The sequence below is a fragment of the Oncorhynchus gorbuscha genome, linkage group LG08, assembly GCF_021184085.1.
Source record: "Oncorhynchus gorbuscha isolate QuinsamMale2020 ecotype Even-year linkage group LG08, OgorEven_v1.0, whole genome shotgun sequence".
NCBI lineage: Eukaryota > Metazoa > Chordata > Actinopteri > Salmoniformes > Salmonidae > Oncorhynchus > Oncorhynchus gorbuscha.
In genome coordinates, this window is record NC_060180.1 from 46,382,980 (window position 1) to 46,409,096 (window position 26,117).

A 26,117-nucleotide genomic window follows, 5' to 3' on the forward strand; every position below is an offset into this window, starting at 1 on the left:
TATGGATTTCTCACCCTTCCTGTAGGGTCGTGATGGGTCCATTTGCTGTCATCTAGTGGATATTTTGCTCAATTGCCCTCAGCTATGTTTAGACTGTTGTTGTTCATGTTTTGCTGTGTTCTAGTGTACTATGGAATATATTGCTTACTTATTCTTGACACTTCTCCCAGTCATATTTAAGGTTAAAACTACCTTTCTAAGTGTTCTGATACTTCTAGCTTGGAGTTGTATTTTTATGATAACATAGCTACAGCATTTCACCTTTTAATGTGTGTAGTATTGCTTACTAGGTGTGTCCAATCAATTGTGTAACCACTCTCTCTTCCAATTAGGGCTAATTGGAAAAGCTGTTCAAAAGAGGACATTGTATTCCTTTTTTTGTACTCCCTGACAAAGGCCATGCAGCCGAAATACATCGTTTTTTTGAAAGCTTTGTTTCTATTGAGCTTGCCATAATAATAAAGGCATTTTAATTAATTATATGAAGAGTGCCTTGGTCCTCCTTTCTTTTTAATGACCAATTTACCCATTTTACCAAAGAGCACCTATCTACCAAAATGTACTATTGTGTACCTTAGTAGCGCTTCCCTTCCTCCTCTTTCTACTGGCTATATAAATACACTTGATTTGATTTAGCTACTCTCTTTTTATGTTTCAAAAGCAGCTACTTCAAATATTAGCTCAACATACAAAGCTCTGATTTATGAAATTCACAAAAAAAATTGGAAAAAAAAAAAATCCTAGCTTTTTGGAATGTTTGTTTATTGTTACTCATCCAGTCAGCTAAAGTAGGTAATTTATCAGAATGTTCCACATTTCCATATTTAGTTTCATTCATATCTTTTGAAGGTGAATTGTGCATTGCAAATGCATGTCTCTGTCAACGTGTATGTACAGGTAACTGCCAAAATAATGGAAACACAAGTAAATGAGGAATATAAAGTACATTGAAAGCTGGTGCTTCCATACCGGTTCCTAAATTAATTACGCAATTAACATCCCATCATGCTTTGGGTCATATATAAAAATGCTGGGCAGGCAATTACTTTGGGCATTATTTTGGCTACCATAGCTATGCCCCCATCCACAGGGCACGAGTGGTCACTGAATGGTTTGATGAGCAAAAAACGATGTAAACCATCTGCCACGGCCATCTCGGTCACCAGATCTCAACCTGGCGCCTGAGACAGGCGTTTTCCACCACCAGAATTATGGAATTTCTCGTGGAAGTATGGTGTTGCAATCCCTCCAATAAGAGTCTCAGACACTTGTAGAATCTATACCAACGTGCAGTTACCTGTATAATTTTGTATTAATCATTTTTTGCCTTTCGCAATTTTGAAGCAGAACTTGTGATATTCTCTCCTCAGAGGAAATACCCAATGCACTATAAGATTGCTCTGATCATCAACTACCTAGGCCACTGTATTTCTGTGGGAGCTCTTGTCGTGGCCTTCGTTCTCTTCTTATGCTTAAGGCAAGTACAGAAAGGGTACCCTTCTCAGTGGATTTGCGGTACATGTGACCTCTTACAAAACAACAAGCAACATTTATTTGAACTGCAGGATTGCCCTCCATTAACACATTCAATGTCAAATGAAGAGGTCCCTCTCAGTTGAAAACACAAGTATGTTGAGTACATCTCAAAACCTTCACTAATCATATATTTAATCCAGATTATTGATTTTATTTTTTTGTGTGTCTTTGTATGTAAACTGTGTTTTGATGCTTGTTAAGCTAAAAAAGGTCTAATATATATATCATCAATCAAGTAAATTGTACTCAAGAATAACATGTTGTCGCCTACCGGAGGAATATGTTTTTGATTGGAATATTGTAACTTTAGGTATGTAAAGCATTGTTGTTTAAATTTTTTTTATAATGTTCTGTATATTTCTAGGAGCATAAGATGCCTTCGAAACATAATCCACTGGAACTTGATAACAACCTTCATTTTGAGGAATGTTATGTGGTTCCTACTTCAGTTGATTGACCACAATATACATGAGAGCAATGAGGTAACATTCGTTACATATTTTCTTCTTTTCTTTTTACAATTCACATGAATGTTAAGCTTTTCATTGCACTAATACCTAACTCCTTTTGTTTTTATGTCTTTCTACAGCCTTGGTGTCGCCTTATAACAACGATATATAACTATTTTGTGGTGACCAATTTTTTCTGGATGTTTGTTGAAGGATGCTACCTTCACACAGCCATTGTGATGACTTATTCTACAGACAAGCTAAAAAAATGGGTCTTCTTGTTCATTGGCTGGTGTAAGTACTGTACATGTCAAACTATGACATGTGACTCATAGGAACACTAGCTAGGAACACAAGAATGTCACTACACTCGCAATAACATCTACTGAATATGTGTATGTGACCAATAAATATTGATTTGATTTCATATCAATCGTAAAACTCTTGATAGCAGCCATACACACAGCAGCATTCACACTGTCTAAATATGAAACATGAAACGGTAATCGTTATTTTCCCTATTTTGTCAATCTGTCAATCATATTGGCACCTCAATGAGCCATTATGACAGTCTGGTAAAAAATATATATTTTGTTATGTTAGTCTTGTTCTAAAATTGATTAAATAAAAAAAATCCTCATCAATATACACACAATATCCCATAATAACAAAGCGAAAACAGGTTTTTATAAATATTTGCAAATTTCTTAAAAATGAGACTCAAAATTGAGCTCAGGTGCATCCGGTTTCCATTCATCATCCCTGAGCTGTTTCTACAACTTGATTGAAGTCCACCTGTGGTGAATTCAATTGATTGGACATGATTTGGAAAGGCACACACCTGTCTATATATAAGGTCCCACGGTTGAAAGTGCATGTCAGAGCAAAAACCAAGCCATGTGGTCGAAGGAATTGTCCGTAGAGCTCTGAGACAGGATTGTGTCGAAGCGCATTTCTGGAGAATTGAAGGTCCCCAAGAACACAGTGGTCTCCATCATTCTTAAATGGAAGAAGTTTGAAACCACCAATACTCTTCCTATAACTGGTCGCCCGGCCAAACTGAGCAATCGGTAGAGAACGGCCTTGGTCAGGGAGGTGACCAATAACCTGATGGTCACTCTAACAGAGCTCCAGAGTTCATCTGTGTAGATGGGAGAACCTTCCAGAAGGACAACAATCTGACCTTTATGGTACAGTTGCCAGACGGAACCCACTCCTCAGTAAATGGCACATGACAGCCCGCTTGGAGCTTGCCAAAAGGCACCTATAGGACTCTCAGACCATGAGAAACAAGATTCTTTGGACTGATGAAACCAAGATATAACTATTTGGCCTGAATGCCAAGGTCACGTATGGATGAAACCTGGCACTATCCCTATGGTGAAGCTGTCACGCCTTCTCCCACTCCTTCTCTCTGGCACTTGAGTGCGCCAGGCTGCCCTTCATTACACACACCTGTCACCATCATTATGTGCGGCAGCGCTCATTGGACTCACCTGGACTCCTTCCCTTTGTTGATTGCCTCGTCTATAACTGTCTGCTCCTCTGTTTGTTCCCTGTGTCTGCATTAATGGCGTTATGTGTTCATGTCCACACACTGTCCTGTCCTGTGCCATGTTGGTTGCCATTAAATGTTCACTCCCTGGACCTGCTTCTCATCTCTACCAGCGTCAATCCTTACAGAAGCATGGTACCACAAAGCGCAAACCAGATGGGATGGCATATCGCTGCATTTTTTTGTAAACCTGCCCCTTAACCCCTGAGTTATGAACTGAAAGTTGTTGATCTATGGAGTGATCTACACTAGTTTGTGTAGTGTTTTTATTAATTCACTCCACATCACAAAGCGTGAATGCTACAGTACATGCTTGAGTAGACAAACTTAGACAATGTAGCTAAATATTAGCAAAACAACCATTCAAACAAATCATTCCCCACAAAGCATTTTGTGAGATTAACAGAAGTGTCTAATTTCAAGAAAAGAGAAAATGCTATTGGAGTGCGGGGAAGTCCGAGTTGGTTGGACATCCGTTCAGGCCTGCAATTGAGCGAGAGCTTAATGGGACAGGCAGCAGATGCCCCCAGTCATCACCACATAATTATCCACACTCACCTAGAGTGATGTTAGTGAAAGCACATTGCATGTTAGAAACTCCCACAATGGAGAGGCTCCTGAAACTGCACTGGAGCACGCTTCAGCTCAGCTCACTGCTGAGCCATTTTGACGTTTTCTTTATATAACATTTAATGTAGGACTATGTATGCAATGGCATAAAACATAGATCTGGATGGATCTGTATATAGGTCACATTTATGTGAGTCCTTTGAACATATTGTACGCTAGGGTGTAGGATATAGTAAAGTATAGTAACACACCCAGTATAGTTATTGGGGTATAGAGTACAGTATAGTAACACACCCAGTATAGTTATTGGGGTATAGAGTACAGTATAGTAACACACCCAGTATAGTTATTAGGGTACAGTATAGTAACACACCCAGTATAGTTATTTAGAGTATAGAGTACAGTATAGTAACACACCCAGTATAGTTATTAGGGTATAGGATATAGTACCATATAGTAACACACCCAGTATAGTTATTAGAAATATCATCTCGGCCTCAAAATGGAATTAACCAAAGGTTGTTCACTCACACTTGTTAATTCAGGTGTGTAGTGGAGGGGATGTGAAATTGTTACAGTCCATTGGTTTCACAAGTGGGAGGTACATAGATTTCAGCAGTGGGATGTATTGGTGTCAGCAGTGGGATGTATTGGTGTCAGCAGTGGGATGTATTGGTGTCAGCAGTGGGATGTATTGGTGTCAGCAGTGGGATGTATTGGTGTCAGCAGTGGGATGTATTGGTGTCAGCAGTGGGATGTATTGGTGTCAGCAGTGGGATGTATTGGTGTCAGCCGTGGGATGTATTGGTGTCAGCCGTGGGATGTATTGGTGTCAGCAGTGGGATGTATTGGTGTCAGCAGTGGGATGTATTGGTGTCAGCAGTGGGATGTATTGGTGTCAGCCGTGGGATGTATTGGTGTCAGGCGTGGGATGTATTGGTGTCAGCAGTGGGATGTATTGGTGTCAGCAGTGGGATGTATTGGTGTCAGCCGTGGGATGTATTGGTGTCAGCAGTGGGATGTATTGGTGTCAGCAGTGGGATGTACTGGTGTCAGCAGTGGGATGTATTGGTGTCAGCAGTGGGATGTATTGGTGTCAGCAGTGGGATGTATTGGTGTCAGCAGTGGGATGTATTGGTGTCAGCAGTGGGATGTATTGGTGTCAGCAGTGGGATGTACTGGTGTCAGCAGTGGGATGTACTGGTGTCAGCAGTGGGATGTATTGGTGTCAGCAGTGGGATGTATTGGTGTCAGGCATTGGATGACGGAAGGAATTGGTTTTGTACCTTCAAGAAGATGTCTTTATTGTGTATAAGTAAATAACCTTGCACAGTCAGTTGGTGCTATCTACACAATGTAGAACATCTTCCAAATATTGAGTTTACCCTCAGAATAACCTTAATTCGTTGGGGCATGGACTCTGCAAGTTGTCGAAAGTGTTCAACAGGGATGTTGGACCATGTTGATTCCAATAGTTTCCAGAGTTGTGTCAAGTTGGCTGGATGTTGTTTGGGTGGTGGACCATTCTTGATACACACAGGAAAAACTCAGCATAGTTGTAGTTCTTGAAATAAACTGATGTGCCTGGCACCTACAACCATAAAGCACTTAAATCTTTTGTGTTGCCGATTCACACTCTGAATGGCACACATACACAATGTCTCCATGTCTCAATTGTCTCAAGGCTTCAAAATCCTTCTTTAACCTGTCTCCTCCCCTTTATCTACACTGATTGAAGTATATTCAACAAGTGACATCAATAAGGGATCATATCTTTCACCTGGATTCACCTGGTCAGTTTATGTCAAGGAATGAGCAAGTGTTCTTAATGTTTTATGCACTCAGTGTCTATCTGTTACAAATTAATATTGTGGCCTGATGTTTTGGTTTTAGGGATGTCCTTGAGTACAAACCTCGGGAATTGACTCAGTCCATCACAGTTTCCACTGATGATCAAGTGGTTTTCAAGCGCAGGTCTCACCTTTGAAGTGGAATCCTATTTACAACATTGAAGTATGATCTCTCATTTCAGACATTACAGTGACTAGATGTGGTTCTTACTCTCGGGCATCATCATTTCCAATAAGTATGTCTGGCATGCGGGAAACCTTATCATAGACTATCTTCTCTTTTTGTTGATTATAACAACTATGCGTTGTCTAGGTCAGTTGGTGAAAAGATCGAATTGTAATGCGTTTCTCGAGAGGTTCATTTTGAAGTGAATTTGAAACGGATTACTGCCATCCTCTTAATAATCACTAAATCAAGTAAACAAAAAGCAAATTAAATATTTTCTCCTTCACAGAGAGGAATTGCTTTGGTGGATTTTGTTCTTTGTACTAACAAATATTTAAAAAACTTTGTTTTGAGTCGTCAGGGTGGATACTAATTGGGTCAGGGAGTTTACCTGTTGGTCTTCAAGGAGATAATGAACACATAGTAACATTTTTAAACACGTTGATTTAAGTAGATCCACTCCAGCCAGTTATAAAAGTTATCAATGTCATCAGTGCCCAGCTTCTTCAGATCCTTTACTGATCACTTATTAAGAAATGTAGGAAGTAGAACAGATTTCACTTTATCTGTCCAACACTGGGGACCTGCAAGATAAGAAGTCCTTAAGCCAGATCAAAGTAGAACTGGAAGGATCCAACTGGCCTCTTTGGATCCCTTTATTTCATCTCTGTAATAGCTTCTAAATGCAGCAGTCAGATTCTAATTAGCCTAGTTTACACTGCACAGCTCAGGGCTAACAGCCTCTTTATCCCTGGGCTAAGATACATTGCTCTGGAGCAGGGTTAGCACCGACTTTCACAATATTGGCAAATATGTCAATTCATTTTTCTATTTCTTTCAGGCATTCCATGTCCTATTATTGTTGCTTGGGCCATTGGGAAGCTATATAATGAAAATGAACAGTAAGTGCACAATTTCAATTTCAACAACAACAATGAAATCTCAAGCATTCATGAATTGTTTGTGTTGTAGGTATTTTGTTGTATCTGACTAACCATTTTAAAAGCTGACAGCCAGTCAAAGGTGAAGGTTAATGACCTTTGATAGAGTGCAAAGAAACCTATACCGTTGTAGAATCTTAATTTGAGCCAGTTTGCTACAGCAGAAAAATTATCCTTTAGCAACAAGAAATGTTGATTATTATTATTATGTCCATAATTAATGGACATTTCAGCAGAGATTGATACAATTTTCATAAAGGGAAAATCAAGTCTGACATTTCAAAGTGGAAATGAAAACTACACTTTTTAAAACTACACGTTTAAAATGTCCTGCATTGCAGAAAAGTTCTGCTGCAACAGGGTGATCAGATTAAGATCCTACACCTGTACATGTATGCCATTTGTACATGTTTTAATCACATATAATCCTTCAAATATGTCTCATACCCTTTGTAGTACAGTGTAGGACTTGAATCCTTTTAGTATTGTGGAGCCACTACCAGTACGGATTCAAGGTGAATCAGCAATTTACTGTATTGTAGGTGTCAAAGGGGCATTCACTGTAACATTTACAAGAGGATCATTTATGTCATCTAAAGAGGTTATGAAAAGGCTCAGTTTATTTGAAAATGCAATTGCTGTCCTTTTGAATAGAATAAAGTCCGACTTCAGTTCAATAGTTAAAGGTCATGTTGTATAGGTTTTGACCGTGATGTTTATGCTACTATTATCAAGGCACTTCTTGGCTACCCAAAAGAGTACATTTCATCTCCAATTGAATTTCAATTATAGCAATTTTTAACTTGGAAACTCTGGAAGGTCTTGATAATGCACCAAAATTGTTTAGCTAATAATGGAATATAGATTCATACAAATGATGTTGTTTAATATGCAAACACTTCAAAAAGTCATTATTTTAATGTGTGTCAATAGATGCTGGTTTGGGAAAGAACCTGGAAAGTATATTGACTACATTTATCAAGGGCCGGTCATCCTTGTGCTTTTGGTAGGTAACAAGACCATTGTCTCTCACTGTTTTATTTCTTAGCTGCCCTAATGCAACCGCAACAAATTTCACTTCCTTTAGTTATTTGTTCATTACTAAAACATCATGTTCTACATAATGAACTCTTTCTTAATGAAAGTTTTCCATCTCTGTTCTCTGCTAGATAAACTTCGTTTTCCTCTTCAACATAGTAAGAATCCTTATGACCAAGTTGAGAGCTTCTACCACATCAGAAACTATACAGTACAGGTGAGTCACTACTCCTGTGGGGTTGTTATTTGAAATATCGCATGCCATATTAAGATTACATGACCTCCATTTAATATTCACTCGGGGGGGCTCCCGAGTAGCGCAGCAGTCTAAGTCACTGCTTCTCAGTTTGATTCCAGGCTTTGAGTCCCATAGGGCGGCGCACAAGTTTGATTCCAATTTGAGTCCCATAGGGCGGCGCACTTGGCCCAGAATTTGTTCTGAACTGACTTGCCTAGTTAAATAAACGTTAAAGAACGTCTTTCCAAGAACGTTATCACCACAGAACACCAGTTTCAGGTTTTCTAACATGTTGTTATTCCCTCTGATGCTGGTGCCTTGAAGACAGTCTGGGGGAAAAAATAAGAAAAAACCCCACCTGACCTAAACCAATGCCTTTACACTATAGGATTCACTAAGAGTTACACTAATTCATAGATAATAAGGGAACGTCCGCTCACTGTTTGGTTACTCCATACGCAAACGTTTTAATAATAAAGGTGACACAATAACATTTCAAACAACATGGTCTTCGTCCTCGGTCTGGTACATTGTATCGTGATGTGAGACTGCCAACCCACAGTTATTGCAGTCATTACAACCTCCCCTCAACATTCACAGTTGATGGAGCAATTAATGGGGCATTTGTTTAACAAATCCCTCCCACTCAACGAAGTGATAATAAGGTCAGCTGCTTTATACGGGGTGAATCACTTCAATCTGTACTCGACTTGCACGCATCATTGCACAACATTCCTGTGAAGATATGGCCACACACACACACACACACACACACACACACACACACACACACACACACACACACACACACACACACACACACACACACACACACACACACACACACACACACACACACACACACACACACACACACACACACACACACACACACACACACACACACACACCATTTTCCATGACGATCGTTTCTGTTTGAAATAGAACCCCTCTTTTTCTTCACTAATGATCTGCTGATGTTGCGCAGTGAGAATAGCCTTGTGTATCTTATTCCTGGAACAACTTTCATCGTCCTCCATTCACATTGAAGCTTTTATTCATAGTGGATTATTTGAACACTCAAAAGGGGACATCTCAATTCCCAGCAAAGCCTGCAGACTTCTGTCCTGTAGAAATAGGCCTCTGTCACTCCAATGCTGATATTGCTGACATTGGGTTCCCTACTCAAAGTCAAACAGTGGATTTATGTCATACAATAGGTGCTATTTGATGTGTGAACAGAGCCATCAGCTACTTCACTGCTAAGGTAGATGACCTAAAATCCCATCGTAATTCGAGGAAATGAGGAATGAAAGACTGTGTCCCAGAGAGATTTTCCATTTTCAACCTGATACTCAAATGGACCTCTTATATTGTCAGATTTTTGTTTTGGCCACAACACCCTAAGCAATAAACCCCTTTCTATCATCAACCTGCTGGATTCAAGCCTAGTTTTAAGAAATCTGCATTTGTATTTTATTTATCACATTTTCACTCTGAAACAAATACTTATTGCTAGCACTCCTTGAGTGGCAATCTGATTATGTGGACTCACTATAAAATATCTGACCAATAGGTGATATTTTCCAATATTATATCCAATATATCTCCCTCCTAGTTGATCTGATAGAAGGAGCCTAGTGAGGAAGTAGTCTCATAGGATGGGGTTCTAACTTTACAAGCTAAGAATGTGTATTTAAGATATTCATTGTTTGGGGTCATTTATCAACATCCTTTGTGAGAAATGGTAAGTAGCAAACAATCTCCAAAAATACAATTTAGGTCTTGGAGTGCTTTTTTGTATTGACATATACTACTGGTCCAAAGTCTTAGAACATCTACTCATCCAATGTTTTTTCTTTATTTTTACTATTTTCTACATTGTAGAATAATAGTGAAGACACCAAACTATGAAAACACACATATGGAATCATGTAGTAACCAAAAAAAGTGTTAAACAAATACATTTTATATTTGAGATTCTTCAAATAGCCACCCTTTGCGTTGATGACAGCTTTGCACACTCTTGGCAATCTCTCAACCAGCTTCACCTGGAATGCTTTTCCAACAGTCTTGAAGGAGTTCCCACATATGCTGAGCACTTGTTGCCTGCTTTTCCTTCACTCTGCGGTCCGACTTATTCTAAACCTCCTCAGTTTGGTTGAGGTCAGGGATTTTGGAGGCCAGGTCATCTGATGCAGCACTCCATCACTCTCCTTCTTGGTAAAATACTCCTTATACAGCCAGGAGGTGTGTTGGGTCATTGTCCTGTTGAAAAACAAATGATAGTACCACTAAGCCCAAACCAGTGGCAAAATGCTGTGGTAGCCATGCTGTTTTACTAATCTTTTGCGTGTAGGTGGCAGTATTTTCGTTTTTGGCTAAAAAACGTACCCATTTGAAACTGCCTATTTCTCAGCCCCAGAAACTAGAACAGTGGTTCTTAACCTGCGTTCGATCGAACCCCAGGGGTTCGGTGAGTCAGTCTCAGGGGTTCGGCGGAGGTCAAGACACACATCCAACTCATATGATTCGTGATGACACGCCCCCGCTTGGCCATCATTGGCTGCAGGTGATCACGCTACATCGCTTGGCCTATCTGTGCTGCAGGGAATTTGGTGCGCTCAGTCGTCGACTTGTGACTGTCGTGATGGTACGTCTTGTGATTTCTTTCTTAAAATTTTAATCCCTTCATACTTACTATGTCGAGCAAAAAAAGAAAATGGTCGGAGGAATATGTACAATATGGATTCACATGTATAACGGAACGTGATGGGAGTCAGCATCCTAACTGTATGATTTGCATTGCCAAGTTGAGCAATTCTAGTCTAGCACCGGCAAAACTAAGAGAACACTTCCTTAAGCTGCATGGAGATGGAATATACAAGAACACAACGCTCGCTAGAATTCAAGGTGAAGAGAGCCAGATTCGATGAAAAGGCTACTCTGTCTGTTCTCGGCTTTGTACCCATCAACAAACCGATCCTCACAGCATCTTACGAAGTTGCTTACCTGATCGCAAAGCAGGGGAAACCACACAAATCATTGGTGAAACACTCATAAAACCAGCTGTGTTGAAGATGGAGAATATCATGCTGGGAAAAGAGGCTGAAGTTAAGTTATCCCAAATTCCTCTTTCAAATGACACCATCAGCGATAGAATAGAGGACATGAGCAAAGACATCTTGGCTCAAGTAGTTGCAGATCTGATTTCAAGCCCGGCAAAATTCAGCCTTCAACTCGACGAGACCACAGACGTTTCTAATCTAAGCCAGCTTGTTGTATTTGTGCGCTATGTGAAAGACGGCGTGATAAAATATTTTTTATTTTGTAAGCCTCTTACAACAACAACTAAGGTAGCCGATGTGAAGAAACTTGTGGATGACTTCTTCAAAGACAAATCTTTCTAGGGATATGGTTTCTGCAGTTTGTTCGGACAGAGCTCCAGTCATGCTGGGAAGAAAGTCTGGTTTTGGTGCGCTAGTGAAAGCCGATGCACCACACATCATTGTTACGCATTGTATTCTAAACAGGCATGCGTTGGCAACAAAAACCTTGCCTCCAAAACTTGCAGAAGTATTAAAAATTGTAGTGGAATGCGTGAACTATGTGCGAACTAGTGCTTCAGTGAGCTGTGTAAAGAAATGGGCTCTGAATTCGATGTACTTCTGTACCATTCTAACGTTCGGTGGTTATCCTGGGGACAGGTGCTGAATCGTGTTTTTGCCGTGTGTGTGGAATTAGCCCTGTTTTTGCAAGAGCACCAACATTGTCATGCAGTTTGCTTCAAAAATTCGGAGTTCATTCTCATTTTAGCGTACATGGCTGATATATTCGCAGCTCTCAATCATCTCAATCAAAAGATGCAGGGCGGTGGTGTCAACATGATCGAAGCGGAGGAAAACCTGAAGGCTTTTTAAAAAAGCTACCGTTATGGAAACGACGAACAGAGAACGATAACTTCTCAAACTTTCCCCTGCTGGACAACTGTGTAAGTAAGATCGTAGATGTATCTGGAATCGGAGACATTTCTGTACCCGCGGAACTGAAACAAGCAATTTCCACGCACTTAGATGAGCTTGCAAAGTCTCTCGACGGATACTTCCCTACAAGAGAGTCCTTTTTGAGGATGCTGGACATTAAAACAAAGAAAAGGAACAGACTTTGTTGCGAAAATTACATGAGAGTGGCACTTTCCAAGGTGAAGCTGTGCATTTCTGAACTGGTCTCTGAAAGGCAACAGCAGAAGTCACACTGATTTGCAGTAAATATTCATTATCATGTTTTTGTTTTTGTGTGAAAATCATGTTTTGATGATTTTGTTCTTTGAACACAGTGATGTTGATGCACGGTTCATTTTGTGCACCAGTAAAATATATACCTATGTTTTGAATTTGAAAAAAATCATATTTAATTTTTCCAGTTAAGAAGGGTTCGGTGAATGCGCATATGAAACTGGTGGGGTTCAGTACCTCCAACAAGGTTAAGAACCACTGAACTAGAATATGCATATAATTGTCAGATTAGGGTAGAAAACACTCTAAAGTTTCAAAAATGTAAAAATATTGTCTGTGAGTATAACAGAACTGATATTGCATGCTTCTGTGGAAATTATGGATATTATTTGGAATTTTCGTCTGAGTTGTGGTGACCTCTCTTTCCTGTGGATTTCTGAACATAACGCGACAAACAAACAGAGGTATTTTGGGCATAAAAATAATCTTTATGGAACAAAAGGAACATTTGTTGTGTAACGGGGAGTCTCGTGAGTGAAAATATCTGAAGATCATCAAAGGTAAATAATTAATTTGATTGCTTTTCTGATTTTCGTGACCTAGCTACTTAATGCTTAGTGTACATAATGTTTTGTTATGCTATCGATAAACTAACACAAACGCTTGGATTGTTTTCACTGTAAAGCATAATTTCAAAATCTGAGACGACAGGTGGATTAATATTGCACGTGTGATTTCATGAATATGAATATTTTTTAGTAATATTATTTGACTGTGGCGCTATGCTATTCAGTTCACCAACTATGCTATTCAGTTCACCCTTGTCTCACAAAGACACGGCGGTTGGAACCAAAAATCTCCAAACAGGGCAAGACCCAGATGCAGACATGGGAGGCAGATGGTTCGCGTCTCTGATATTTATTATAATCCAAGGGGCAGGCAAGAGAATGGTCGTGGACAGGCAAAAGATTATAAGCAAGGTCAGAGTCCAGGAGGTACAGAATGGCAGGCAGGCACGAGGTCAGGACAGGCAGTATGGTCAGACCAGTGGGTTCAGAGTCAAGGCAGGCAAGGGTCAAAACCAGGAGGACTAGCAAAAGAGGGATAAGAAAAAGCAGGAGCACAGAAAAACACGCTGTTGACTTGACAAGACGAACTGGCAACAGATAAACACGGAACACTGGAATAAATATCCAGGGACTAATGGGGAAAACGGGTGACACCTGGAGGTGGGTGGAGACAATCACAAAGACAGGTGAAACAGATTAGGGCGTGACAGACTCCAGACCAAAGGACACATTTCCACCGGACGAATGTCCATTGTTCGTGTTTCTTGGCCCAAGCAAGTATCTGCTTATTATTGGCGTCCTTTAGTAGTGGTTTATTGGAGAAATTCACCCATGAAGGCCTGATTCACACAGTCTCCTCTGAACAATTGATGTTGATGTGTCTGTTACTTGAACTCTGTGAAGCATTTATTTGGGCTGCAACTTCTGAGGCTGGTAACTCTAATGAACTTATCCTCTGCAGCAGAAGTAACTCTGGGTCTTCCATTCCTGTGACGATCCTCATGAGAGCCAGTTTCATCATAGTGCTTGATGGTTTTTGCAACTTCACTTGAAGAAACTTCCAAAGTTCTTGAAATGTTCTGTATTGACTGACCTTCATGTCTTAAAGTGATGATGGACTGTTGTTTCTCTTTGCTTATTTGAGCTGTTCTTGACATAATATGGACTTGGTCTTTTAACAAATTGGGCTATCTTCTGAATACCCCCCTACCTTGTCACAACACAACTGATTGGCTCAAACACATTAAGAAGGAAAGAAATTCCACAAATTAACTTTTAAGAAGGTACACCTGTTAATTGAAATGCATTCCAGGTGACTACCTCATGAAGCTGGTTGAGAGAATGCCAAGAGTGTGTAAAGCTGTCATCAATGCAAAGGGTGGCTATCTGAAGAATCTCAAATATAAAATATATTTGTTTAACACTTTTTTTCGTTAAGTGATTCCATATGTGTTATTTCATAGTTTTGATGCCTTCCCTATTATTCTACAATGTAGAAAATAAAAAATAAAAAAATTAACACCCTTGAAGGAGTAGGTGTTCCAAAACGTTTGACCGGTAGTGTACGTATATTGAAACATTTACACATCTTCCCTTTATGAGCAAACACTTTCACCAATTACCCTTGTAACTAAATTGGAGTACTGCTGTTTTTCTGTTATTTCCTTCACAGAAAAGCAGTAAAAGCAACATTAGTGCTACTGCCTCTGCTGGGGATCACCTACATGCTGTTTTTTGTGAATCCCGGAGAGGACGACATCTCGCAAATTGTTTTTATTTATTTCAATTCATTTCTACAATCATTTCAGGTAAGATCATGGAGTCTTTTTTATCTTTACCAAGTTGCTCCTTCCCAAGAACACACAACTCTTGAACCTTTTAAATCTTTATAATTTTCTTTAGCTTTAATATGCTGTGCATTTGAGGTTTATAGCCTGTGGAAGAAGGACCCTTCGTACTAATGTAAGACTTTGCAAACCTGTCTCTCGTTGCCTTACTATCAAGTCTTCTGAGCTGTCAGGAGAATGCATGTGGGTGTGAGTTTGTCCACATTGAGTATTCTCAGTGTAAATATTTGCTCCACAATGCAAGGCTGAGTGGGTGGGGAGCAGGTACTGTATGTGTTAATGGTGCTCAGTGAAGGTGTGTAGAGAATAGGGGTCAGTTTTAGACTATTCTTAAAAGGCTGTTCCATCATGAATCAGTACTTCTATTATTGCTATGTTGAAATGTGAAATACAGACTGCCCTGAATGTGAAGTGCAGTGCATAATTGTTCTCATACGTTTGTGAATCATCGATTCAATTGTTTTTTTCCCATATCTATACAAGAAAATATGTTGTAAACACCAGTTTACTAACTGTACACTAACGTTACTGCATGATTGTAGCGGGTTTACTAACGTGTTAGTTCCATATGCTATATTGACTTTACATTAGCTAATACATTGACAACTACTTTAGGCTGTGTGTAGCGGTTATGATATGGTTTGGCTTGGAAAGCTTTTTTAGTCTAATGTGTTTTGTGTTGAAGTCCACAAGCGAAGGGAAAAGGTGAGAGGAGAGAGCATAGATGCGAGAAGGAAAAGAATGTGGCTCCTCTGAAAGTGAACTGTGTTTACGGATGATCAGGGATGTATTCATTCCGCCGATTCTGTTGAAAAACTTTTCTTAAGCACAAGCAAAAGGATCAAAACGGGGATAAACATACCCGAATTTGTCCAATTGAAACTCTTATTTGCAACTATTGGGCTAATGATTACACCCTACAGTATATCATCTGTCACCTCAAATTGTTCTCTCAACCTACTGTACATTGTAAATGTTCATTCATAGGCTAGGTTGTAGCAATCTCATGATGGGTATAAGGAAAATTAGAGTACTATTATTATGTAGTAGCCTAAACCTATCACTGTTACATTAAACTGGAAAAATGGATATGAATGACAGTCATCCAATATGCTTTCATAGAAATAAGGCCATGCTCATGAAAAACAAAAAACGTCACTGACCGCCACTGGTAAACACCCACTTTGCAGTTAGTGGCATTTTTATTACATGAATCACACTTTGACTCTGAAAAGAATGCCTATTGCTAGCCCACCTTGACTGGCATTCTGATTATTTGGACTCACTATAAAATATCTGACCAATAAGTGATTATTGTCCAATATTGTACATGTAACGACGTTCGTCTGTTGTAAGAAGAGAGTCAGACCGAAATGCAGCGTGTAGGTTACTCATGACTTTAATGAATGAAAACGGTACGTCGTATAATCCATGCCTCTACCGTCCATAACGTCCTCCTTTAGATCCTGCCAGTTTACACACTGCTCGGTCTGTGAGTGGTGGGTGTTTCTGTAACGTTGTTAGTCTGTTGTAAGAAGAGAGTCAGACCGAAATGCAGCGTGTAGGTTACTCATGACTTTAATGAATGAAAACGGTACATGAAATAACTGATATAAGAAAACAACAAAGGAAACGTGAAACTAATTACAGCCTATCTGGTGACTACTACACAGAGACAGGTACAAACACCCACAAAATACAACGCGAACTCAGGCTACCTAAATACGGTTCCCAATCAGAGACAACGACAAGCACCTGACTCTGATTGAGAATCGCCTCAGGCAGCCAAGCCTAACTAGACACACCCCTAATCATACACAATCCCAATGCTAATAAAACCCCAATACGAAACACAACATATAAACCCATGTCACACCCTGGCCTACCCAAACATATAACAAAAACACAAAATACAATGACCAAGGCGTGACAGAACCCCCCCCCCCCCTAAGGTGCGGGCAGACTGGGAGCACTGGCGGAGCTGGGCAGACTGGGAGCACTGGGTAGACTGGGAGCACTGGCGGCGCTGGGCCGACTGGGAGCACTGGCCGCGCTGGGCCGACTGGGAGCACTGGCGGCGCTGGGCAGACTGGAGACTCCGGCAGCGCAGGAGAGGAGAAAGGCTCTGGCTGTGTTAAACAGGCGGGAGACTCCAACAGCGCAGGAGAGGAGAAAAGCGCTGGCTGCGCTGAACAGGCGAGGCGCACTGGAGGCCTGGTGCGTGGTGCTGGAACTGGTGGTACTGGCTCGAGGACACGCACAGGAAGCCTGGTGCGGGAAGCTGCTACCGGAGGACTGGTGTGTAGAGGTGGCTCTGGATAGACCAGACCGTGCAGGTGCACTGGAGCTCTTGAGCACCGAGCCTGCCCAAGCTTACCTGGCTCGATGCCCACTCTAGCCCGGCCAATAGGAAGGGCTGGTATGTGCCGCACCTGGCTCTGCACCCGCACTGGAAACACTGTGCGCTCCATAGCGTAACACGGTGCCTGCCCGGTCTCTCTAGCCCAACGGTGAGCACAGGGAGTATGCGCAGGTCTCCTACCTGGCATAACTATTCTCCTTCTAGCCACCCCCCAATAATTTTTTTGGGCTGCTTTTCCGGCTTCCAACCGCGTCGCCGTGCTGCCTCCTCATACCAGCGCCTCTCCGCTTTAGCTGCTTCTATTTCTTCCTTGGGGCGGCGATATTCTCCCGGCTGCGCCCAGGGTCCTTTTCCGTCTAATATCATCTCCCAAGACCAGAAGTCCTTATATTGCTGCTCCTCAAAATTAACAGGGAGAGTAGGCTCAGGTCTGACTCCTGACTCAGCCACTCTCTCTCTGCGCTTTCCCCTAATAAATATTTGGGGCTTATTTCGGTATTCGCTCTGCATCGCCGTGTTTTCCTTTTCGACTCCATTCGTCTATAGCCCTCTTCGCATTGCTGCAGGGAATCCCAGGCGGACTCCTGCACTCGCTCTGGGTCGGCCGCCCACCTGTCGATTTCTTCCCACGTCGTATAATCCATGCCTCTACCGTCCATAACGTCCTCCTTTAGATCCTGCCAGTTTACACACTGCTCGGTCTGTGAGTGGTGGGTGTTTCTGTAACGTCGTTAGTCTGTTGTAAGAAGAGAGTCAGACCGAAATGCAGCGTGTAGGTTACTCATGACTTTAATGAATGAAAACGGTACATGAAATAACTGATATAAGAAAACAACAAAGGAAACGTGAAACTAATTACAGCCTATCTGGTGACTACTACACAGAGACAGGTACAAACACCCACAAAATACAACGCGAACTCAGGCTACCTAAATACGGTTCCCAATCAGAGACAACGACAAGCACCTGACTCTGATTGAGAATCGCCTCAGGCAGCCAAGCCTAACTAGACACACCCCTAATCATACACAATCCCAATGCTAATAAAACCCCAATACGAAACACAACATATAAACCCATGTCACACCCTGGACTACCCAAACATATAACAAAAACACAAAATACAATGACCAAGGTGTGACAGAACCCCCCCCCCCCTAAGGTGCGGACTCCCGGACGCACCTCAAGAGCATAGGGAGGGTCCGGGTGGGCGTCTGTCCATGGCGGCGGTTCTGGCTCGGGACGTGGACCCCACTCCATTAATGTCCTATTTCCTCCCCTTTGCGTCCTGGGATAATCCACTTTCTCCGCCGACCATGGCCTAATAGTCCTCACCCAGATCCCCACATAACTGAGGAGCAGCTCGGGACAAAGGGGCAGCTCGGGACAGAGGGGCATCTCAGGACAGAGGGGCATCTCAGGACAGAGGGGCATCTCAGGACAGAGGGGCATCTCAGGACAGAGGGGCAGCCCAGGACAGAGGGGCAGCCCGGGACAGAGGGGCAGCCCGGGACTGAGGGGCAGCTCGGGACAGAAGCAGCCTGGTACTGAGGGGAAGCCCGGTACTGAGGGGAAGCCCGGTACTGAGGGGAAGCCCGGTACTGAGGGGAAGCCCGGTACTGAGAGGAAGCCCAGTACTGAGAGGAAGCTCAGTACTGAGAGGAAGCTCAGGCAGGTAGTAGGCTCCGGTAAATCCTGGCTGGCTGGTGGAACTGGATGATTTAGGTTGTCTGGCCGATCTAGAAGATCTTGGCAGACTGGCACTTCTGGCGGATCTTGGCAGACTGGCACTTCTGGCGGATCCTGGCAGACTGGCGACGCTGGGCCGACTGGCGGCGCTGGGCAGACTGGCGGCGCTGGGCAGACTGGTGGCACTGGGCAGACTGGCGGCATTGGCGGCGCTGGGCAGACTGGCGGCGTTGGGCAGACTGGGAGCACTGGGCAGACTGGGAGCACTGGCGGAGCTGGGCAGACTGGGAGCACTGGCGGAGCTGGGCAGACTGGGAGCACTGGGCAGACTGGGAGCACTGGCGGCGCTGGGCCGACTGGGAGCACTGGCGGCGCTGGGCAGACTGGAGACTCCGGCAGCGCAGGAGAGGAGAAAGGCTCTGGCTGTGCTAAACAGGCGGGAGACACCAACAGCGCAGGAGAGGAGAAAAGCACTGGCTGCGCTGAACAGGCGAGGCGCACTGGAGGCCTGGTGCGTGGTGCTGGAACTGGTGGTACTGGCTCGAGGACACGCACAGGAAGCCTGGTGCGGGGTGCTGCTACCGGAGGACTGGTGTGTAGAGGTGGCTCTGGATAGACCGGACCGTGCAGGTGCACTGGAGCTCTTGAGCACCGAGCCTGCCCAAGCTTACCTGGCTCGATGCCCACTCTAGCCCAGCCAATAGGAAGGGCTGGTATATGCCGCACCTGGCTCTGCACCCGCACTGGAAACACCGTGCGCTCCATAGCGTAACACGGTGCCTGCCCGGTCTCTCTAGCCCAACGGTGAGCACAGGGAGTATGCGCAGGTCTCCTACCTGGCATAACTATTCTCCTTCTAGCCACCCCCCAATAATTTTTTTGGGCTGCTTTTCCGGCTTCCAACCGCGTCGCCGTGCTGCCTCCTCATACCAGCGCCTCTCCACTTTAGCTGCTTCTATTTCTTCCTTGGGGCGGCGATATTCTCCCGGCTGCGCCCAGGGTCCTTTTCCGTCTAATATCATCTCCCAAGACCAGAAGTCCTTATATTGCTGCTCCTCACAATTAACAGGGAGAGTAGGCTCAGGTCTGACTCCTGACTCAGCCACTCTCTCTCTGCGCTTTCCCCTAGTAAATATTTGGGGCTTATTTCGGTATTCGCTCTGCATCGCCGTGTTTTCCTTTTCGACTCCATTCGTCTATAGCCCTCTTCGCATTGCTGCAGGGAATCCCAGGCGGGCTCCTGCACTCGCTCTGGGTCGGCCGCCCACCTGTCGATTTCTTCCCACGTCGTATAATCCATGCCTCTACCGTCCATAACGTCCTCCTTTAGATCCTGCCAGTTTACACACTGCTCGGTCTGTGAGTGGTGGGTGTTTCTGTAACATCGTTAGTCTGTTGTAAGAAGAGAGTCAGACCGAAATGCAGCGTGTAGGTTACTCATGACTTTAATGAATGAAAATGGTACATGAAATAACTGATATAAGAAAACAACAAACGAAACGTGAATCTAATTACAGCCTATCTGGTGACTACTACACAGAGACAGGTACAAACACCCACAAAATACAATGCGAACTCAGGTTACCTAAATACGGTTCCCAATCAGAGACAACGACAAGCACCTGACTCTGATTGAGAATCGCCTCAGGCAGCCAAGCCTAACTAGACACACCCCTAATCATACACAATCCCAATGCTAATAAAACCCAAATACGAAACACAATATATAAACCCATGTCACACCCTGGCCTACCCAAACATATAACAAAAACACAAAATACAATGACCAAGGCGTGACAGTACATCCCTATTTGAGTGACTTCACCCGTATTGTGAGTGAATTGATTATTGTACATCCTTATTTGACTGAATTAATAAAGATCTATGAAAATAGATTTTACACATGAAGTTACATTCTGTACATTCTAACGTTGTTCTGTCTTTTTTTTCCAGGGGTTCTTTGTGTCAGTATTCTACTGCTTTCTTAATGGCGAGGTTAGTCAACAATGGTCTTTTCACTCGTGGGCTTCGCTGTGTGGCGGACCGTTATGAGAGGCAGTGGACAGAAAGTCCTTGAGACCCTACTTTTACCATCATTATCCTGCAGGCTATTTTCTTTTACAAACTTTAATGAAGATGCGCTCTATTTTTCGAGACCTATTTCCTCCTTACTTTAGTGGTCAATCATTGCTGAAATGCATTCAAGTGCCATAAAAAAGGGTTGTGAAAAATTTGGCTCCCTCCTGCTTCTGCTGTTCTCAACTGCATCTATGAAGCTTTCGTTGATATATACACATGAAAAGAAAGACACTGATTGAAGTCTACTGTGGATACTTTAGAAGCTATTCACTGTATCTGAAATGTGTGGTTCTGTACCATTTTGTAAAGATTGTTTGTTGACCGAGTGACGTAGCGGTCTAAGGCACTGCATCACAGTGCTAGATGCACCACTACTGTCACAGAGGGCCTTGTTCGGGAGCCCCATAAGGCGGCGCACAATTGGCCCAGCGTCGTCCGCGTTAGGGGAGGGTTTGGCCTGGGTAGGCCGTCATTGTAAATAAGAATTTGTTCTTTAACTGACTTACCTAGTTAAATGAAGGTTAAATAAAATATGTCAATTCAGGTCCAAGAGATTTCCTGTGCCCTAGATATTGTGTGTCCTACCAGATAGACTGGCTGCCCACCACTAATACAGTATTTCATTGTCATCGTCCAGGTGCGCTCAGCAGCCAGGAAAAGATGGCATCGTTGGCAGGACAACCATGCCCTGAGAGTGCGCGTTGCACGTGCCATGTCCCTCCCCACCTCACCCACCAGGATCAGCTTCCATAGTATAAAACAGACCACAGCCGTTTGACCAAATCCAAAGGTCACCTTTGGAAATGTCATTTTTTTTCTAGGGAAGAGACTTGTCTTGAAGCACCTCTCCATAAATGTTGTCTTATTTCCTTTATTTCTTACCCCAGCTGCATAAGGACAGATAGAGAGGGCTTTGAGGAAGAGCCCATTACGATTTCCGAATTACAGTACTGTAACACAACCTCTTTGGACGTGTGGCAGAGAAGTACATTCAGAACAGATGGGCAATGCCGCCTCTCCAAATTAACTTTGTGAAGTGATTGCAGAGTCAGAGTCTTACTGGCAATGCATTAATAGCTGTTTTCACACTGTATTACAGCAGGTTGGATTTTAATAGGTCAGGAATGTCGACCTGTCAAGGACCAATCCTGACGAGGCAAAAAAAAAGCTGTGTTAATGTCAAAAAAGACCCTAATCACTCTCAGTACTCTACTATACTTGTAGCAGCATTTATTTCCATAACCTTTCATTGTTTCATGTCTATGAGAGGGCAGGGATAAGCAGGAATGTGCAATAAACAGAGCAGACACGGGATGAAAATGCGTTCTGTGTCTTTTGCAGACTGAGGTTGAGATGCAACGAGAGCGATCAAATGATACTGTTAATCACCAAGGTAATAAGGAACGTGCAGACTTCAAGTGATATCGTTTGGTTTGTCGTCAGCACCACTTTTTTTGCGTTGTGAAAATGTCACCCTAAGAGCTATTCTATTGTATAAATGTTTTCAGGCTCATTTATTTTAAGATTGTTCCCTGCCAATCATTCTCAAATGCCTTTGAGCAGCACCACATCAATGATCTGTTTTTCTCTCTTCTGTATAAAAAAAACCCTAAGGCAGCTCTTATTTGGATGAGTAATCATAAATCAAAGCTATCTTTCACTGGGTTTGAGTTCAGATTATATCCATTATCTTATTATGTAAATAATGGAGATGGGACTGGGATTCTGAGACTTTTACATAAAACTTATTTAAACACTGAACAGACCCTGACTTCAGTCCACGCAATGCCACAGCTGTCCCAAGCCAAGAGCAATAGGAGTAATTTAAAGGTACAGTACATTGTGCATACATGAAATCCTTTTCACATAGTTATTTTCTCTCTTTCAAATCCCAATGTGCCATACTTAATCAGTGTCAGTACTAAACTGTTGGGTCGAGGAGCCAGAGAGAGATAGAGCCTGATTAGTGAGATCTTCATTTGGCTTCCTTAATGATTTGCTCTGCTCAGGTCAACATGCCAAGCTCTGCCCTGGTGACTGACCGACAAGCTGACCTGCACGGGTGTTATCCTCATCTCCCTCCAGGCCCCCCTGCAGTATAATACAATTTCCAGACACATAGGCATGCCTTTCTATTCAGGAAAATAGAACAGTAGAACCCATGCACCCAGGGAATTAAGTTCTTAAAATGTGGAATTGTAGAAATTATGCAATTAGATGGGTATTGAGTACAAGCTCATTTATCTGGGGTATTTGTTTAATGCATTGTATAAATCTATGTAGGTTTATAAGCAACCATGTACCTCACAGTTGAGTTACTTTGAGAGTATACTGCTCTCCCAAGTTGTGCAGCGGTCTAAGGCACTGCATCACAGTGCTTGAAGCATCACCATAGACCTGGGTTTGGTCCCAGGCTGTGTCCCAGCTGGCCGTGATTCAGAGGAAACATCACCCAGCTGGCGGCCAATGTCAGCTTGCAGGCACCCACTAACCCGGACGATACTGGGCCAATTGAGGCGGCACACAATTGCCTAGTGTTGTCCGGGTTAGTGGAATGTTTGGCTGGCAGGGATTTCCTTGTCCCATCGTGCTCTAGCGACTCCTTGTGGCAGGCCGGATGCCTGCAAGCTGACATTGGTTGCCAGCTGGATGATGTTTCCTCCGACTCATTGGTGCAGCTGGCTTCCGGGTTAAGCAAACAGTGTGTCGAGAAGCAGTCCGGCTTGACAGGGTCATGTTTCGGAGGATGCATGGCTCTCAACCTTCGCCTTTCCTGAGTCCGTAGGGGAGTTGCAGCGATTGGACAAGACTGTAACCACCAAGAAGGGGTAAAAGTACAAAAAACGATACTTTGGGAGTATATAGTAAGCAAGATGCTCAAATTAAAATATATAACATCGGTTGAGAGTTGCTGTTTTTAAATATAACGTAGGTACGGCTCAGTGACAGTCAGAATTAATTATTGCTTTACACATTTTCCTGGTATTGAAATTGGACTAGACCCACATTTATGTTGTAGAACAGCCAATTATAATTTATCTAATTGCTTGTAATGAAAGATTTACTTCTGGAAGGTCAGTTATTTTTCTCTTCACCATCCGACAATTACTGTGAAAATAATGTGGTACCATAGAATAAATGATGAACTTGTCATGTCCATTAGAGTTTGCACCCCTTGATTGCTTGATGTATAATTTTCTGAAAGAGTTGGCTTTGTACCAGTTTCCTGTGTTATATTTTCATTAACGTGACTCACTCCATATGCGCAATTCCTCTCTTAAATACCACCAACTTTTCAAGCAAATAGTTTTCCCGCAAACAGTCCCAAGATCTAAATAAATTGCCAATAAACTACTGTATGTGAAAAACTGTAAATATTTTAGCTATTTTCTTGTCCTAAAACACGAAACCCTGTTGGTTGAACATCATTTTGTTATTTATGTTTGGGAGGTGCCTTCAAGTTGAATGTTTATATTGGAGCTGTTTTAATCATATCTAGGGGTTCCAGTTGAGAAGGTCTAAAAATAAGATAAAATCTTCAAAGAGTGCGATAAAACATGTATAACAAAAGTGTTAAGCTGTACTGTACATAAACTATTTTAAAGTTTGTTGTATATTGTAATTAATACAGTATTTGTACACATTTTATGAAGTAAATATGTTTTTTTCTCTTTTACTGTTAGTGACCGTAGTAATTCATTAAGAAAATTCAGAGCATTCAGGTTACATGAATAACTACAACCATCCAAAGCAAACATAGAAAGGTATGAATATGCTATTTTACTTGTTTGTATCACCATCTCTCATTTTTACAGTTTAAATTGTACTTTCCATGATGTGTTTAGTCTATTGAAGCCATCACAATTCTGGACATACAGCACTCCCATGAATGCTAATTAAAGGTAAGCAGAGTTTTAAATTCACCAATGGAAATCCAACTAAAACATGAGATTGAAACTTGAAACTTTTATTTTTATTTTTCAGGATTAATTCATTCAAAATGTAATATTCACCAAAGATGTGAAACATGTTTACTTGTTGTCAGTGCACTTTTTCCAACCTTTTTCATACTTTGTAAAGCTTCACCATTCTCTTATGTCGGTTTGAATTAATGACGTATTAATGTACATAAATGCATTTTGGCTTTTTGTTGAAATACCAATGTTGCCTTATAGAAAAACATTGTGTAAAGACTATGTTTCTACATTAATTGTTGTACTGATATGTGTGATTGATATGCATTTATACAAGTATATGTGGTAAAATCTTCAGATTTGAAATAAATAGTCTCTCTGCTTTGTAAGGATGCTACCAACAATCTTGTCCAGCATTTCCAGACTTAGTCAGACTCATTCAATGATCAGTATTCACTGAGGAGACAATGAGGAGAAGGATTGCATTGTATTCATTCTATTTCATTATACCAGTGCTCAATTTGGATTAGAATCTCTTTGACCCAATAAGGGCTGGGAATGAGGTGTAGCAGCACTCTCACTGTACTCGCTGTGAGTTATACAGCCCTAACAATTAGTTGCATCTCTGATTCAAGCAAATAAAGGCTTATTGTGACAATTAATGCTCCTGCTGCTTGACAGACGATTAAAAGGTGTTTTGTGGATCTGATGTGCCTCTCGGGCTATAGCTGCATATCCTCCTGGGTCCTCCTACAACTTGTAATATGTCCCTCAAGTTCCCTGCGACTATTTTCAGTCGCATTTCACCAATCATTAACTTGGCTAATAATAAATGATGTCATAACTGCATGGTGAGTACAAGTTTTCACATACTGTATGTTATGATTCCCGGTTTTGACCACTGCCTGACTCTGGACTACTTTCCCGCCTGCCTGATCATCCTGCCTGCCTGCCCTGACCTTGAATCTGCCTTCCCTTCGCTACCTATTGGACTCTGAAATGGTTTTGACCTTTTGCCTGTACACGACCATTCTCTTGTCTACCCCTTTTTGGATTAATAAAAATTGTAAGTCTCCAAC

The 26,117-nt window shown here is 42.2% G+C and overlaps 1 protein-coding gene across 1 annotated transcript in view; it reads left to right on the forward strand.

Annotated features, from left to right (window-relative positions):
- The window catches only part of LOC124041733 (corticotropin-releasing factor receptor 2-like), an 83,159-nt gene extending 57,042 nt beyond the window's left edge, over positions 1–26,117 (forward strand). Inside the window, exons 4-12 of the mRNA XM_046359667.1 lie at positions 1,371–1,477; positions 1,901–2,018; positions 2,126–2,279; positions 6,968–7,028; positions 8,001–8,073; positions 8,237–8,322; positions 14,820–14,955; positions 20,999–21,040; positions 21,762–26,117. Of these exons, the coding sequence (XP_046215623.1) occupies positions 1,371–1,477; positions 1,901–2,018; positions 2,126–2,279; positions 6,968–7,028; positions 8,001–8,073; positions 8,237–8,322; positions 14,820–14,955; positions 20,999–21,040; positions 21,762–21,902 (918 nt within the window). The 3' untranslated portion in view covers positions 21,903–26,117. The remainder of the gene's footprint in view (positions 1–1,370; positions 1,478–1,900; positions 2,019–2,125; positions 2,280–6,967; positions 7,029–8,000; positions 8,074–8,236; positions 8,323–14,819; positions 14,956–20,998; positions 21,041–21,761) is intronic.